The sequence below is a fragment of the Ceratosolen solmsi genome, unplaced genomic scaffold (genome assembly GCF_000503995.2).
Source record: "Ceratosolen solmsi marchali unplaced genomic scaffold, CerSol_1.0 scaffold3, whole genome shotgun sequence".
NCBI lineage: Eukaryota > Metazoa > Arthropoda > Insecta > Hymenoptera > Agaonidae > Ceratosolen > Ceratosolen solmsi.
Window position 1 is genome coordinate 1,146,036 of NW_011948428.1, and position 16,476 is coordinate 1,162,511.

The 16,476-nt window shown below is 37.0% G+C and overlaps 1 protein-coding gene across 1 annotated transcript in view; it reads left to right on the top strand.

Moving 5' to 3' along the window:
• LOC105363683 (uncharacterized) overlaps nt 1-16,476 on the top strand; it is a 199,366-nt gene that overhangs the window by 141,712 nt on the left and 41,178 nt on the right. The window contains exon 2 of the mRNA XM_011501434.1: nt 958-963. Coding sequence (XP_011499736.1) covers nt 958-963 — 6 coding nt within the window. The remainder of the gene's footprint in view (nt 1-957; nt 964-16,476) is intronic.

Genomic DNA, 16,476 nt, shown 5'->3' on the forward strand with positions numbered 1-16,476 from the left:
AAACGATTACATTCGATTACGTAGGTTATATTAGGTACTCCTATAGCTTGAGGAGAATATTTTCTTGAGAATGTAAACGAAAATGGTTTTGTTATTCATTATTTAAAAAGTAGATGTTATTAATATAAGAAGATTTTTTCGTTTATATAATGAACATATAAGAGTCATAATTAGAGGTACATTGTTAATATAAATGTAATCTTCAGATTTAATTTTCATAGAAAATAATGTCAAAGGTGCATAAAAATCCTAATGGAGCTTAGTCTCTTTTATTTAACGATATTGTACATTGAAGTTATGAAACATTTGAGATGGCTAGTAAACTCTACTAGTATAGTATTAGAAGTATCGTGTTTTTACGAAGTTCGCATGTTAGATTAAAATTTCTCAATCCGGAAATATATTAAATCCGCGAATTTGTAATTGTAAATGCGTCCTATACATTCTACGATTATTATTCACATGCGCAGTCCTAAATTAAATAATACAGTGGAAGGTCTTTTACCACCTTCAAACTGCACCATTTTGGATAATTTACACTGTAAATGTCTGCTTCCGCGCTTTAAAAATGGATTATTGTAAAATTATGTTCCTTCCCTCTTACGAAAAAAGTTATTATAATTTAATAACATAATTCTCGTCAATTTCATGTGCACTGCACATTAAATATTCTAATATACTTTAGTATATCCTTTGACATCTTAAGTAGTAAATATGCTACTTGTTATTGCATTTGTAATTGTCGGTCAAGTATTGAAAGTAATTCCATGATTATCGTGAAAATAATACTATGTAAACATAAACACCGGTATAATGGCATTGCAATAAAACGAGGGGAAAACAAAAAAAAAAAAAAAAAAAAAAAAAAAAAAAAAAGAAAGAATAATAAAATAAGTAATATTATAGAATGTATCATGCATATCAAAATAATCAATTTTTCTTTTTTGTTTTGTTCAGGTACAGGTACGTGAACGGCAATTTACTGCTCAAGGGATATCGCGGGCAATGATGGGTATGCGATGCTTATAAATAGCTAAATTATAAACTTATTATATAATTAGTAGCGATTGCTTATTTCGATTTTTATTGGCCAACAACTCAATAAAGGGAAAATGCGTACGATTTTATCGAAGCTCCAATAATGCGCAATTTAATTACGCTTAAAAATATTGCACAGCGCCTTCGAGTGCATCGTAAGTTACGGTCGGCCATAAATCATGGGACGTAGTTTTTTTTTTCCGTCATTCAATTTATTATTAGCGATACGCGATCGGCCGTTTGAGCGCTCGATCACCGAGTAATTAAAAGAAACTCATAGGAAATGGAAGGAGAGGAGAGAAGTACCGGTCGGCATAATCATTCGGGCGGCAGGCACGAGAAACATGAAAATCCCACTTCCTTTCTCCCTTGGCCTCATGAATAACACTCACGTGTACAATGGAAAAGCGACGTACGACGTTACATTTTAAAATAGCCGATCACGTACGCAATATTTCATCGATCGCCGTCGTAGCGGCGCGTCGCTTAAAACTAAGGCGTCCAAGCGTAGGCGGTGCACTCGCACAAATCCGCGCACGGGCTCGTTTATCACTTGACGGATGCGCAAAAGACATTCGCGACGAATAAAATGGTTAATGGAGCCCGTTCGTGAGAATTTTGCCTCCACTATCAAAATGCAACAATAATCATCTAATTAATAAGTCTTGGCCATTTTCCTCAATCAAGAGCTTAGAATTTGCGTTTTATAATCCTAGCCGATCGCACTACAAGCTTCTCCCAATGTTTTCCCAGCGTGCAAAAGTCATTTAATATAATTTGCACGCCTCTCCTCATTGTCGTTCACTGTCCGTATTGAATAGAAAATAGTGCACTTTGTACTCGTGAAAATACAAATTGTATCATGTGTTTACCAACTTACCGATTATCCATAAATCGCGAGTCGAGTCGAGAAGCGATTAAATAGTATTCAACCTCACTAGCACAATACGAAATTTTATTCTACACACGTTAAATATACTTGGTTTAAAGGCTAAGCACTACTTATTATTATAGAACGATAGCGAAGATAACGTAGCTTTATATATTCTCAGCTAAAATTAACGATCTTCAGTAAAGTCTGAATAATATTGTTATTTGAAAAGGTAAGTTCTTTTATAGTACGATTTGCAGGCGTGACAAAAATATAAAACTCTATACCTTCCTTTTTTAATGCTCTCAAACTGCGCGGCTAATAGTTTTCGCAAATTTTATTTTTGCTGCGCACAGCCTCGAGCCATAAAATCTCTTCATTTTTATCAAAATGCTGTAGCATGTGGCGTGTATAGAAATTCTTCTTTAATGCTATCAAGCCGCAATACACGGCTAATAGTGTAATTTATTTGAAACCAGATTCAAGAAATGGTCTGTTAACTGCATCGGTAGTTTTTATTCTTCTCTCGCTTATCTTCGCGGCAATAACTTCCAAAATGTTATTTCCCGTGCATTTATATCTGCTTAGCGTACAATAATACGCTTAACTTATTAAAATTTTGCGATATTTAACTTGCCATAAAGGTCCCGAAAAAGATTATTAAAAGTTTTTTTTTTTTATCGAGCCAATGAGAAAAGAAGAGAAGAAGAACAAGACGGGAAAGGCGACGCGCGGACGCTCAGACTAAATCTTCTTCAGCATTTTATTTAACAATGCTGAGGGACTGTGCATGTAATGGGCGCCCCGCAAAGTCAAATTTATACCTGACTAAAGATGGACCATTTTGGTCCATGATGGCCGTTATAAATTTTCCTTCTTTTTGCTTCATCAGCGTAAGCCCGAAGAGATTATTGCTGCGAATATTGTATGTGAGAAGTGAGAGAGTAATAGTTGAAAGAGCGAGGTATAACGCGCGCATTTTACCGATCGCATTGCGTAGGTGGCCATGAAAACTGCCTGCCGTTGATGTTCGTGCGATACGCGCGATGTTTCATATTTTCGAGGGTTCTTAAGGTTGGCCCGCCCCCCCCCCGGCCCTCCCTCCTCCCCTCAGCCGCTCAACCACTCCACCGCTCTCTCTCTCTCTCTCTCTCTCTATCTCTCTCTCTCTCGCTTTAGCACGTGCACGCACTTTCTATTTTGCATGCTCCAACGCGCTTTCGTCTCTTTGACTTCGAGGACTATATGGTAGCTCACCCGTTCCGGTCTATGGCGTTTTTAGCTTCCATTTTCCATTGCTAATTTACTGGCTACAAGTGAGTATTGAGGAAACGTCCCGTTTTTCCATTTTCACCAGCGAAAATGTTTCATACGGCTTTGTGAATTTGTGGTTGTTTGAATGTTTTTCTCAACAACGAAAAAGAACGCAAAAGTTTCATAGAGCTACGTGACATTTCATAAGCATTCCAAAGCCATATAATCAATCTAAACCTTATAATATTGGCTAATAAACACGATAATTCAACCCATTCGCGAAAGATAAAAATCTAAGCTATTTAATTGGGATGCTTTATTAAATAACTTGTAAGAAAATTCCGCAACCAACAGACGTGTATCTAATAATAATCATGCAAAATATGATCGCCCCTGGAGCTTTAGGCGAGAGCGCGCATTGACTGCATAAAACAATATCGATCCTTTCAAGTTCCAAACATTTTTTTACTTATTTTAAATGAGCGAAGAAGATGCGCATAAAGACAGGTAAATATATTCGGCACGTGTTGTACCCTCAAAGACCAACCAACTCAAAGATGCCCGAAAGCAACTAAAAATCAGAACTCGGTAGTACCACGAGAGTACTTGCTGGACACCTTTGGGATCCGCGGCGTCGGGACGCAGCCGCGCTTGGTCGCCGGGGGCTAAACGCCGCCGCCCTTTTGCCGCCGCGGATGCGGAGAGTTGTCGAGCGTCGAGGGCTGGAGCTTTGGGCCGGAAGGGTGGCAGGGAGGGAAGGGGAGCGATACTGTTTCGGCGCCACTCGAATTAACGGGGGATTCATCGCAAATCACGGACGTCCGCGCCAGGTCCTCGGGTTCGCGGCCTCTTCTTTTTCTCGCCCCAGGATCCGGAATGTCTGGGTTGCCTGCTTTTTCCCCTCTTTTTTTTTGTTTTGTTTTTTTTTTTTTTCACTTTTTTGAGGATTATCACGAACGGCCGTACATTTGATTGCGACTGGCCGGCGCGCATATCGATATACTCGGACGCTCGGTTGTGTCGAGTGTGCGAAATCGTAATTGGACGAGCGTGAAGGACCGACGAGTCGAGTTCTTCTCCCCCCCCCCTCCAGTACAGTACCCCAGTACTAAGGATACGTAGGTGAGAATTTAGCCGCAAAGTATGTAAGTTCGATTGTTTCCTCTTGTTAAAAAGTGAAACAATTCGTCTGAATTGTAATGCTTAGTTTACGTTTGAGTTAAATATAGCTTTTCGTAAATTTACACATATAATTTGCTATGTTAACGTCACGTGCTAACGCAAGTGCATTTTCATTGATTATATGATAACTTGGAAGCACGTTGATTGATTATCGTAGATACACTACGCCTGTTTTAAGGATGCGGTTTGAAAAGAGTGAAATCTTTTGTTTTTGGAATCGAGGGGCCGCAAACCTTACTATTTATATTTCGTTTTTGATTTCTTAACTTAATTGTAAGATATTTTTCTTTGCTACAATTTTATATTCAAACTCCTCGAGCATTACGGTTTATACTGCCGTTCTTTAGAGAATGCAGTGCTTTCTTTTGTAAATAATCCGTCAGAATATCAATTTTATATGAAAAGCCGTCATGTTACTTATGTTAGCATCGCAACGTATTATAAAAGCGAGAAGAAATGAGAAAATACGAGGGGGAAATTAAAATGAAGTTTGATACACGGCAGGAACCTGTACGTTTACTGAAATTGGTGAATCTGATTGGCGTAAATTAAAATGAGAGTGATGTTTAGATTGCTGTTTTCGCGGTTTGTTTAAATAAGCGAAAATTTCATTAGATTATGATTATAATTTTTCATTATTTATATTAACTTCTTTTTTTCTTCTTTTTTTCCTTTTTAATCATTTTCCCGCTTTAAATTTGCTGGCACCTACGAGTGCACAAGTGAACAAACAAAGTATCGTGTATAATTTACTCATTTTGTATCAAGCTTTACTTTATAAAATATTTTAAAATATTCAGTTTCTTATTAAAAAGTTTTATTTACCTTAATAAAATTCTGCACTATGTATATCGTATTACATATATTTGTACACAACTTATTAATATTGTTAATAATATTTATCCACGAAACAATATAACGTCATCGTAAAATTTAAATTAATATTGCAATAGTTTTACAACATATGAAATATTAATTTATAGCATCAACGAACGCGAGGTATTAAAATAACGTGTCATGGGTTAAAACGAACAATTCTATGTTTGTTGAACGGAAATAATGTTATTTATTCGTGAGAAATTTTTATCTCTAATTAATTTCTATGGTAAATAGTTTTATAATGTAAAATCATTCATCTAATTATTAATATCTCATAAACAGGAAACGTTATATGTGATTCACAAACCCACGTTAATTCAAATTTCGGATTTTCAATTATCTTTTATATGATATTGGATATATATATATATATATATATATATATATATATATATATATACATGCGTGTGACTTTATCACATACCCAGAAAATCACAATATAAATATTACGTTAATGTATACTACATTAACTATAGGCGTTGAAAAGATATTTTTAACACGTAAGGCGCTCGATTATTCTTACCAAATTCAATAAATGACAATATTTGACAAAAGATAATGCATATTTTTCATACAAAAATAAAATTGAAATATTTGAATTTGTAAAAAAAAAAAAACAACAACAACAACAACAAACTCCGTGCAAAATTAATCTATCATCCACATATAAACAGGTTAATGGATGTAGAAGCAAACATTTTTCACGGGAGCCCAATAATATTCTCATAAGTTTCCGAAAATGCCCTAACGATTATCGAATGGTAATAATAGCAACGTCGGCCAATTTTTCGATGCGTCACGCGCGAATCACAAATCACGGGTCGTTCCACCTCCTTCCCCTACCACTCAAAACAAACAATAAAACATGGCAATAAAGGCGGGCGGGGTTTTGTGTGTGTGTGTGTGTGTGTGCGCGCGCGCTCGTGAGCTAGTGAGAAAGAGAGAGAGAGAGAGAGAGAGAGAGAGAGGGAAAGGCCTTTCTCTCTTACCGGTGACTGCGTGCAAAATGGCCTCGAAAGAAATCGACCTTCTCCCCAGTGCCGGTTGTACGTTTCCGCACAGCGGGGGTTGCTCGATTCGCGGTGCGGCATGGGGTACATCGGGATCGACGACGGGGAGGTTGTTGGAGCCAGAATATGAGGAGGAGGGCAAGGGGGGTGGGAGAGGATCTGGACACATACGTTTCTCACGGACGGCGACGCATACACTCGTATCGGGTCCTGTGGCTTTCGCTCGCAACGTTACACGCCGGGCGGTAGAGGCGCCTTCGACCGGACCCAAATGAAGAAATATTAAAAGGAGATTAAGAGATGCGCCCCCCCCTCCTCCTCCTCCTCCTCCTCCGCCGCAACCCCCACCAATCACTCTCTCACGACTACGTATCTTTCTCCTTTTCATTTCTCTTTTCTTGTCGAGTTGTCGGCAGTGAGTTGCGCTGGAAGGAACGAAAATGAATATTAGCAGCGACTGTGACACAAAAATATTATAACATTATTTATGTTATAACGCGTATAACATTATTTCACTATTCGTAAACTAGCTTTAAACATTGGTTGTTGTTTTGCTTTCTTTATTAATTAGCTCTTACGTATAAATGATTGCTATAGACATAACCGTTAAATTGAAAGTAAAGAGATAAATTAAAAATAAAGGGTCTAGCATGTATTTGATGGAGTTATAGGCAATAACAATAAAAAAGAAATTGTCGTTCAATTAATACTGCTGCCAATGCCTGAACTTTACAAGAAAGAATATCCGTTGATACTAAGTGTACTTTTTAATCATCGGACTATGGAGCATACAAATATATACATCGCGTTGTCATAAAATTGGCACACCTTATTAGTTGTTAGTGTTATTATAATGAATTTTTGTGCTTAGGGAGCAAATGCATTTTCATGAATTGCTATATTGTAAAGTGAGCTATGGTTATTTCATGCTTCATTTAAGTTTGCGCTCACTTTTCCGCAAAAATGAAACAAGGACACTTGTCGCACAGGCAAGTTTCCTTGCCTTAATGATTTATAAAAATAAAAATGAAGAAAGAAATAGGCATATACATGTGTCTGTATGCGCATGGATGCGTATAGTCGTTGAGCCGGATAGCATTAATGAATTTAAATATAAAATATTCTTTTAAAATAAGACGTACGTAGATATTCAGCTGGAAATGCGTATTGATGGATGGATGGATGGATGGATGGCGAATGAAGGGAATTGTCGGCACACGGTGAACAGGGAATGCAATGTTAAGCCCTTAGCAACGAGCCACTAAATATTTTCTTACAATACAATATGTCGCCCAAGTTTTCTTGTTCAAGGCAAAGAATGAGAGAGAGAGAGAGGTAGAGGTAGAGAGAGAGAGAGAGAAAGAGAGAAGAAAAGCGCGCGGCAAGCGGCTCGCTGAGCGTGAGTAATATTTTTAAATCCTTCCGATGCACATTATACGGGCTCGTACGCACGAAAGGAGCGATCGAGTCGGCGCACGAAGTAAGGAAGCAGGTAGCCGGCAAACCTTTCGACTAGCGCCGCTGCAAAGAAAAGAGGAAGATGATGGAAGAGAGGAGGAAGGATCGTTCAATCGCCTCTGCCCGGGTCGCGACGATCGTCCCGTCGGTTTAATCGGCCGTGCATTTATTCGACGAGTGGCTCGCAGCTGCCGCGGCTTCCGAATCTCCCGCACCACTGGTTCTCTTGCATTTCCGTGCATCGGCCCTCGTTCCGTCCCCCCCCCCCCTCGAACTCCCACTCCACTCCTAAATCCCTCCGGGGCGATATTATATTTTGTGCTTTTCTAGCCGATCGGGCGCTACGACTTTTGGCCACTTTGGCGCTCGAACCGACCGATCGTTAAATGCATGTCGCGCGCGCGCGCTTATTGCTTGTTACCACCGAGGCTTAATATCAGATAAATTTTAATACGGTGCTTACGAGTTATTTTCTCCTCGGCTTAATTTACCACGGGGTTATCGATGAAATTCTCCGTGCGCCTGCACGCCTTTCTCTCGTTGTTATCGCTCCGCTAATCAGATTTTTATTCGGCCATATTCTAGACCAACTTGTGGCTCCGTTTTAACGATACTCGGCCGTCTCATTAATAAGGAAGGCATAAGGGATCGGCAAATAATTTGCAATGACTACGGTCCCGGCTCTTTTCCACCTTTTCCCGTCGAGAATTTTAATGAAATCATAATGAGATTTATGTGTTTATTACTCGTGTTGGGATCGAGGAAAATCCAGCCATACGAAATTATGTCTGAATGCAAGATGTAATCAAGCCTTCCGACGGATTTTAATTGGTTTTCCTGAAAATTCAGACGATTAATTTCTTGGCGCGATAAAAATGTTAAATTTGATTGATTAGAAGATACGATCTATTGATCATGGCAAATGTGCATTTAATGTGTGCGCGTGTGCGTGTAAAAAGCTCTTGAATCACGAATGGAGGAATACATAAAAACAGTAACTGGGCAATTTGATTTAATATCGAAAATTTAATATCAAAACTATTGTTTATTAATATGTGCGCTTTTTCAGTTTCTTAAAAGGTAAACCTGAAAGCCGTGGCAACCTCATCTCAAAAACTTCACTTTTTTATTATTACATTGTTCTGTTCTTCCTAGGGATTAAAAAAAAAATATACAAAAAAAAGTAAATAGATAAATAAATAAGTAAAGAGAAAAAATTTCTATAGAAAAAATTTTATTTTATTAAAGTTTTAGCGTAGGTACTTCAATGGCTTGAAATGCCGAAAACTCCAACGTTAACGCGTTTTTCTCAAAACCACTATTTTTAAACTGGGCGGAACTATGACTCTAACATTTTCCAATTGATTCATCGGAAAATTCTGGGACAGCTTTGTAATAAAATTATATTTCGTTAAGCTTGGTAAATTTTTTTTTTTCTTTTTTTGTTTATCAATCCTCGTTTCTTCCTATGAGAGCTATTATTACGTGATTATATACAATCTTTCTTAAATTTACGTAGTTCATATTGTAAAATTTGAACTTCAAACATTAGAAATGCGTACTTTTTATTATCGTTAATTTAAATACCAGAACATGATGAATGTCATAAGAAATTTGTAAAGATAATTTTGTTTCGCAAGCCATCGTCGTCCAAAATTGTTAAAAAATAATTTCCGTAAACTATTTCCGTTTTACTTAAAAATTTCCATGATTACATCATATTATTCGTATCAATTAACATTATTCAATAAAATAAAAAAAATAAAAAAAAAAAAAAAAAAAGTTCCAATCGACCCCTTACACTGACCCCAGAAGAACACGAATTTTCATCGCCGTATTATCTGCCCTCGCACCTGTGCCGAAATTTCACGAGTGGGCGAGAATAATCGAAGCGCTTTTATAATTTCGTAAACTATTTGCGGAATGGCTCGTATATATGTATATAGAACATGCATGCGTGTGTGTGTGTGTGTGTATAACGAAAGCATTCTCACCTGTTCGATAAGCGTTTATATATTTCGAGAATGCTAAACGGGGTCATGCTTCGTTATTGTTCTTTTTTTTTTCTTTTTTCTAATTCCTAACTCCAGGAGCATTCGAGGTCGCGAGCGAGGAATAGTTTTGTAAAAAGGTTATGTTGCAAAAAGAGAAGCCTATGTTTTCAAAGCCCCCTTTGGTTGGGAGCTTGCGAACAGGGATGATTAATAATTGTAAATAATGTCCTCTCTATGTCTGCGCTTCAAACAGTTTTTTGTTGTTGTTGTTGTTGTTGTTGTTGTTGTTGTCGTTGTTGTTATTGTTATCAAGATATCTCCGAGCTTTGCAAGATACGTAATCTTATCAATTCCTGAATTCCCGGTGTCCGTCCGATGCGCGCGTTCGGCTTATCCGAGTCTTTAATATAATTGACTGATAATGCCGTCATTAATGGGCTTTTATATTTAGTTGAGTAGAATTAAGCGACGCTGTCTTTGGTGGCGTCATGCCATTGATTTCGTTAGCCCGTTCCCCGGGTCTGTTGTGTAAGATGAATTCGCGCTTAACCGTCGCCTGATTGATGATTGTAACAATGACGCGGCAGAAGCGTCCCCACGTCTTCGACTGATTCGTTTTTATTGCTCGTCATTTTTCGGCATTTAGCGTTCGACAGGGCCGCTTGTGTTCCCTTTATATTTTTCGCACACTAGAAGATAATTTGCCAATTCCGATGCTATCTCTTTTTGTTCTCTCCCTCCCCCCGCTCGTAATGACTATTTCACGATACAAATACAATATACATGTGTGATTCCCAATACGTTTAACGATTGTATGTTTTGGTTAAAAAAACAAAAAAAAAAAAAACAAAATAAAAAAAAAACAAAAAAAAATAATAATCTTTCCCATTTTATTTGCACGACTCGCAAGTCTCTGTACTCCGTTTCTTAAAAGCTGTTGAATTTGCAAGAAATCTTTTAAAATATCCTCCTTACCTAGGGCAGTAAATCTCTACTTTAGAATTGCAAAACTAACTTTTTTTTTAGCGCAATTTGATTACTTATAATAAGATAAAATTTTCTTTTTCATCCTCGGCTATTTGTCGAGTAAATATAACGCTAACGTTTCTCACACGAAAACCAAATTTAATAATGAACTTGGCATAAAATAACATTAAGAAAGCGCAGCTTTTATTAAATTTATTTTCTAATCGTCAAATAGAATCAAACTGTGCCATTTTTCACGTCTTTGTGGAAGTATAAAGAAAACTTGCTCTTTAATGATAAGCAAAATATATTAACTGCCAATTTCATTAACTGTAGTAAAATTAACTAATAAACGAGAAAACTTTTATTGAACGGTAATAAGGGTACGTATATTATATATATATATTCGGCGCAATACATTTATTTCAAATTTTATGGTGAATTATTTGCAATACAAAAGGCCGTTCAAGCAAATAAAATAAAATTCATTAGCATCGACTATTACAGTACGAATTTTGTCACATCGTTGATGACATAAACGACGAAATATAATATCATTAAAAATTATCTTAAATATTCACATACCTCACTGTTTAATAAAATCTTCCGATTTACATTATTTTATCGACAATTATAATAAGTCTGCTTATCGGAATTCTTTATATTGTGCATTAAAATTATGGATTGAGCATCCGCTTATAATAACCGAAATGCCACTCAGTTTTATCGACCGAACCCGAACCTTCCAGCCAATACTTTATTAGGGTACATTTATTTACTTGTTATCGTTAAGCACTTTTTTTTTTTTATCCAGCAGATCTCATTAATCCTGCAGCTATCACAAGCTATCGTTCTATTTCTTTACATAAGGCGATTCTTCTCTAGTATCCGCTGACTCATTATTACATTCGGTTAATATTACACGTTTGAGCTCGCACGTGCGTTATTTATCCTCATCCCAGAATCTAAAGGAACATAAACAATTAACATTATACTTTATTATCGTGTAATTAAGACGACTGTGAATCACTGTCGCGGCCATTACAGTGCAGTTAATGTTTCATATTTTTTTTTTATTTATACACTTGCGGATATATTCTAATTGCTCGATTAACCCAAGCCTAGGTTTTCGTTTTCAAATCAGACAAAGAGTCGTTCATCCATTCACCCTCCACGGTCTCTTTTTCTCACGTCCGTTGCTGATCGTCTCGTTTGTCACCGGCCCATTACTTTTCTTTCGTTTTTTTTTTTTTTTTTTTTTTTTTTTTTTTTATATTTCGTAAATGCTTATCGTCAGACGTGTACACGGGGCTTGCGAGCCGAGGGTGAGGAAGAAGACCCTTGGTGAACATCGGGGTGGCGAAGCCCCTGTCCCCTTCTCCCTTATGCGCTTGGCATTTACTCGCTTTACCTGTAGCTCCTTCGTAGTTCTTTTCTTCCTCGTGAGCGTACACGCGTTTTACTTTCCACGGCGAGTCGCGTTCCTTCCTCTCCCTACCTTCTGTCCCCCTTACACGTATACCCCACGTCGGCATGCGTGTGCCGTTCGCTATATTGGTTCTTTAGGCATGTGGAGCGGAATAAGTGGCATATCTTTATGAATTTCTTTGTAGGGAATTGCTCAGGAATTAGTGGGTAAGCATTTCGATTGACTACAAGAATGGAAGCGAATTTTCGTGTGCTACCCGAATTTGTACGAAGGAATTTTCTTTGCCGAGCGAGCGATTAAATCGAATAAACATTTAGATGCTTTTATTGATACGAGCGATGAAAGCATAATTGAATAATATCAGCAGCGTCTAACTCACGAATGGAATATTCCTGACAATGATGCGTGAGTAAATCCTCGTTGAAAAAGACATTTCGAAAAGCAATTGGAATAGTCAATGTATCGTTCAAAGTTTTCACAACCAAAGCTACAGGAAACATCGAAATAAGCAAAATTTAAATTTTCAAACACCAAGACGTAAATGCCTATTTATATTTATATATATATATATATATTTCGTAATTGTAAGATTATGAGTCTTACATTCTTAAAAATAAGGAATTTGCACCTTCAAATTATCTGGGTATCACTTTCATTGAAAATTGTATGCGAAATTAAAGGTAGAATTTAGAATACTTTGCTGATATTTAATAACAAAATTTAATATTAAGAACGTTTGGTATTAAAATATAGTTTAAATCTCGGCGAAAATATTAATTATAAAGCGTCAAAGAAAACATAAAAAAAAATAATTGATTTCCTCCAGTTAAAAGCAAAATGTTCTTCCGTTGACAATGCGCGTAGATATAATAAAAAGCTAACAAAAATGCAATATGAAAATCGATGAGGAGAGGCTTCTTACAGTGGATATTTTCTCTCTTAAACTCTCTCTCTCTCTCTCTCTCTCTCTCTTTCTGCATGCATTCACAATGGGACGCCAAGAATCGGATAGACGCGCTATGGTGAAAAAACGAGCGACACGCTGAGACGAGAAAAACGGTCCTGGCACATCGGCATTTCGTTGGCAAACTCGAGGAAATTGAGCGTGTCGAACGGATATAGAAGGATCCTGCACTCCATTTCCTCCCGCGTCATCGAGCTCTCATGCACACACCACCCACACAGCCGCACGCGCATACTGCATATGCATACACGCGGGAGCACGAGCGGGTGGATGGACCTACTTTCTCTCTCTCTCTCTCTCTCTCTCTCTCTCTCTCTCTCTCTCTCTCTGTTCCTCAAGTTTCGGATATAGCAACGGCAAAGAGACCAACATCCGCGTTAATGAAACTTTTTAATCGCCGCTGGCCATTTTTTCTTCTCTCTGTCTGTCTCTGTATGCCAGAGTGCGCGCACGTTTTTCCATTTTTCTTGTTCTCTGTACTCGACGCTTCCATTCTCCGTCTCCGAGGAAACTGGGGTTACGGAAAAGCTGAAGTGTAGATCCTAGCTTTACCATTTGGTGGAGCGTGCAAAGCCCGGTATTAAAATAAAGGAGAGTAAGAGAAAGAGAAAGACCAATTTATTTGGCTGTGTGTAATGCGTGCGTGTGAATGCGCGTGTGTATATGCGTACGCGTGTATTGTGCGCGCGTATGTGTGATCGCGCGTGCCTGTCGTGAGTGTACATAGGAAGAGAGAGAGAGAGAGAGAGAGAGAGAGAGAGAGAGAGAGAGAGAGATTGGAAGATAAAAATGGTGAAATAGCTGCTGGTAAAATGCTGTGTAATGTTCCAATATACTGATTTTTGCTTAGATACTTGGTAATATATATATATGCACATATATTTATCTCATGTGTTTACTTTGGTTAGATAAAGAAGGCTAGATAAATGTAGTTACGATTTAATGACAATACGATAATAATTGCCAATTGACAAATAAACAATTTTCATTTAATTACTTATTAATTTTTTAAAACACTTTAAATTATTGACATTAAAATAAGAAATTAAAATCATATTTTAATATTAATATATGTTACTTAAGAACTGCGTAACAGTTGAACTTGGAATAGCATTTATAATTTATCGTGTTTTATAATTGATTCCCAAATATTTTTCATAAATATTTAAGTTACAATGTTGATGCATATTTTTAGAAATCTTTGCATGTAATGAATCAATGCGTAAAAAAATAATTTTTTTATTTATAGATGTGATATAATTTTATACATAAGTTTATTAAAAATATAGAATGTAAATGTATTAATATTAATGAATAATTCCAACCTGAAATACTTCAATATAAAATTCAAATTGTCAATAAAATGATAATTATAATGTTGTAGTTAATTATTATCGTAAATTACCAAATTCAAAATTAATGTGAACGTATTCCAGCATTTATTTTTCTATGCTCCAATCGTTTTTTAAATTCAATACTTTTCATATTTCAAAGGCAGCGCGTTTTCCCATTGACTCTGATATTTCATCGGATTATTTTTAAAAATCAGGCTTACTCAAGGATGCTGAATCCGTGCGAATTTTCGAAAGTATTTGCGATTGCTCGACTCCATGTAATCGTTTCCATTTTAGGCCTTGGCAAGGAATTTCACAGCCCTCTTCCTATTACTCTCTAGCGGTACGGAAGCTTCAAGCGAAGCGAATCGCGAACGCGCATTCGGTCATTTCCGCTGGCGTCGAAAAGATAAGAGAAAACAGAGTGCTGAGATAACTCGCGCCGAATCCTGCGGTCGGAGTCTGTTAAAGGGATTAGGATTAATATTGCGGCGGCGGGGCGGGGGTCGAGGGGGTTGAAAAGTAACTTTAAATGCCTGGAGCAGCCAGCAATCGTAGATTCGACTGACGAAACTTGGGACGGAAGAAGCTTTCTATTACATAATATATAGAGGACGATTGGAAGCAATTGTTTCTGTAAGATTTTAAATTTTGAATATGTAAAGTTTCGCAATTCGTTGGGCTTTTTATCGATTAATTTTAGTACTGAGGTTTGGTTTTTCTTTGAAAATGGTCTGTTTGCATTTTGATACTGTGTCGTGGGTATAGCCTCGTCGAAGTTTCGAAAAACAATCATAAAGTAGGATCTAGTAAACTTTAAGTTTTGGCACAGAGTTCAATTACAGGAAAGTAAAGAAAAATACTGGAAATATCAAAGAAGAGAAATTCAAGCTTTTGTTCGAAGCAGTGCTTTGGAAATACATTTTTCACATCCGAACACATGGAAATTAATTTAAAAATTTTGATTTTTATATACGCGCATTGGAAATATTTATGTCGCTTCAGCCCCGCACGCACGCGCGCGCGCACATACACACACATACACAGAGAGAGAGAGAGAGTACCTCTTAAAGCCTCAAATTTTTAATGTAAATTTATGATATTTTATTCTAAACTGTTTATCTACTACAGATATTAACTGAGAAATTTTTTTTCTAGTACAGATTTTTTCCTCTCTTTTAAAAGAATCATTTCAATGCAATTTTCAGTTAGGAAAATCAAGTTTTACTGCACAGAATTTAGAAGTGAAACTTGATTACAAAAAAAAAACCATTAAAAACATTACTGTGCCAGTATGGCGCCATGAAAGCGGAACTGGCGCTTAATTTCGAAACGAATGAAAAATCAGATAGTTACAATCTTAGAAGATTTTCAATCTCCTCTAAACAGGAATGAAATATTTTCAATTTTAGGGCATTTTGAAAAAATAAATTCCACATTAAGATAAAATGATAATAATAATAATAATAATAATAATAATAATAATAGTAATAATAAAATAAAAGTAAAAGAAGAAAATGCACGCATTGATTTAAAATTCTCACATTATATTATATTTCATAGAAAATGTTAACTTCCCTATCGGTGTAATGGATTGACTTCGTCCTATCCACTCCCTACTTTTATTGGAATGAAAATGTTTAAATTAAATGACTTTATCATCAATAATTTTATTTTCGTCTCCATCTTTAGCAAAGGGATCGATAAGAAAAGTAATTCTCATGCTGCTACGTTTTACGCATTATGGCCGGCATCGACCTATTTGAGCGAGTGAATCAGCGAGACGATTTCAGACGAATTATTCCAAATATTATTTAAATAATACTAATGCCTCCGCCCCTCTCCGCCACCACGAGATATTTTGATTCGCATGTTTATCCGTTTCCTGCCGCTCATACATTGCCTCTGCAGCGTTTCGTCGCGTATTATTATTTTTCTCCTCTTTCCATCTCATTTTTCATTGTAACAAAGCCGAGCCGAGAGACGACGAGGGACGTCGCAGGCCGTTAGTTCATGGCAGTAGCTACCAGCCACCCAGTCACCCAGCCAGCCTCGGCTTATAAAAGTGGCCCGAGATACCTCCCCCATCCCCTCCCC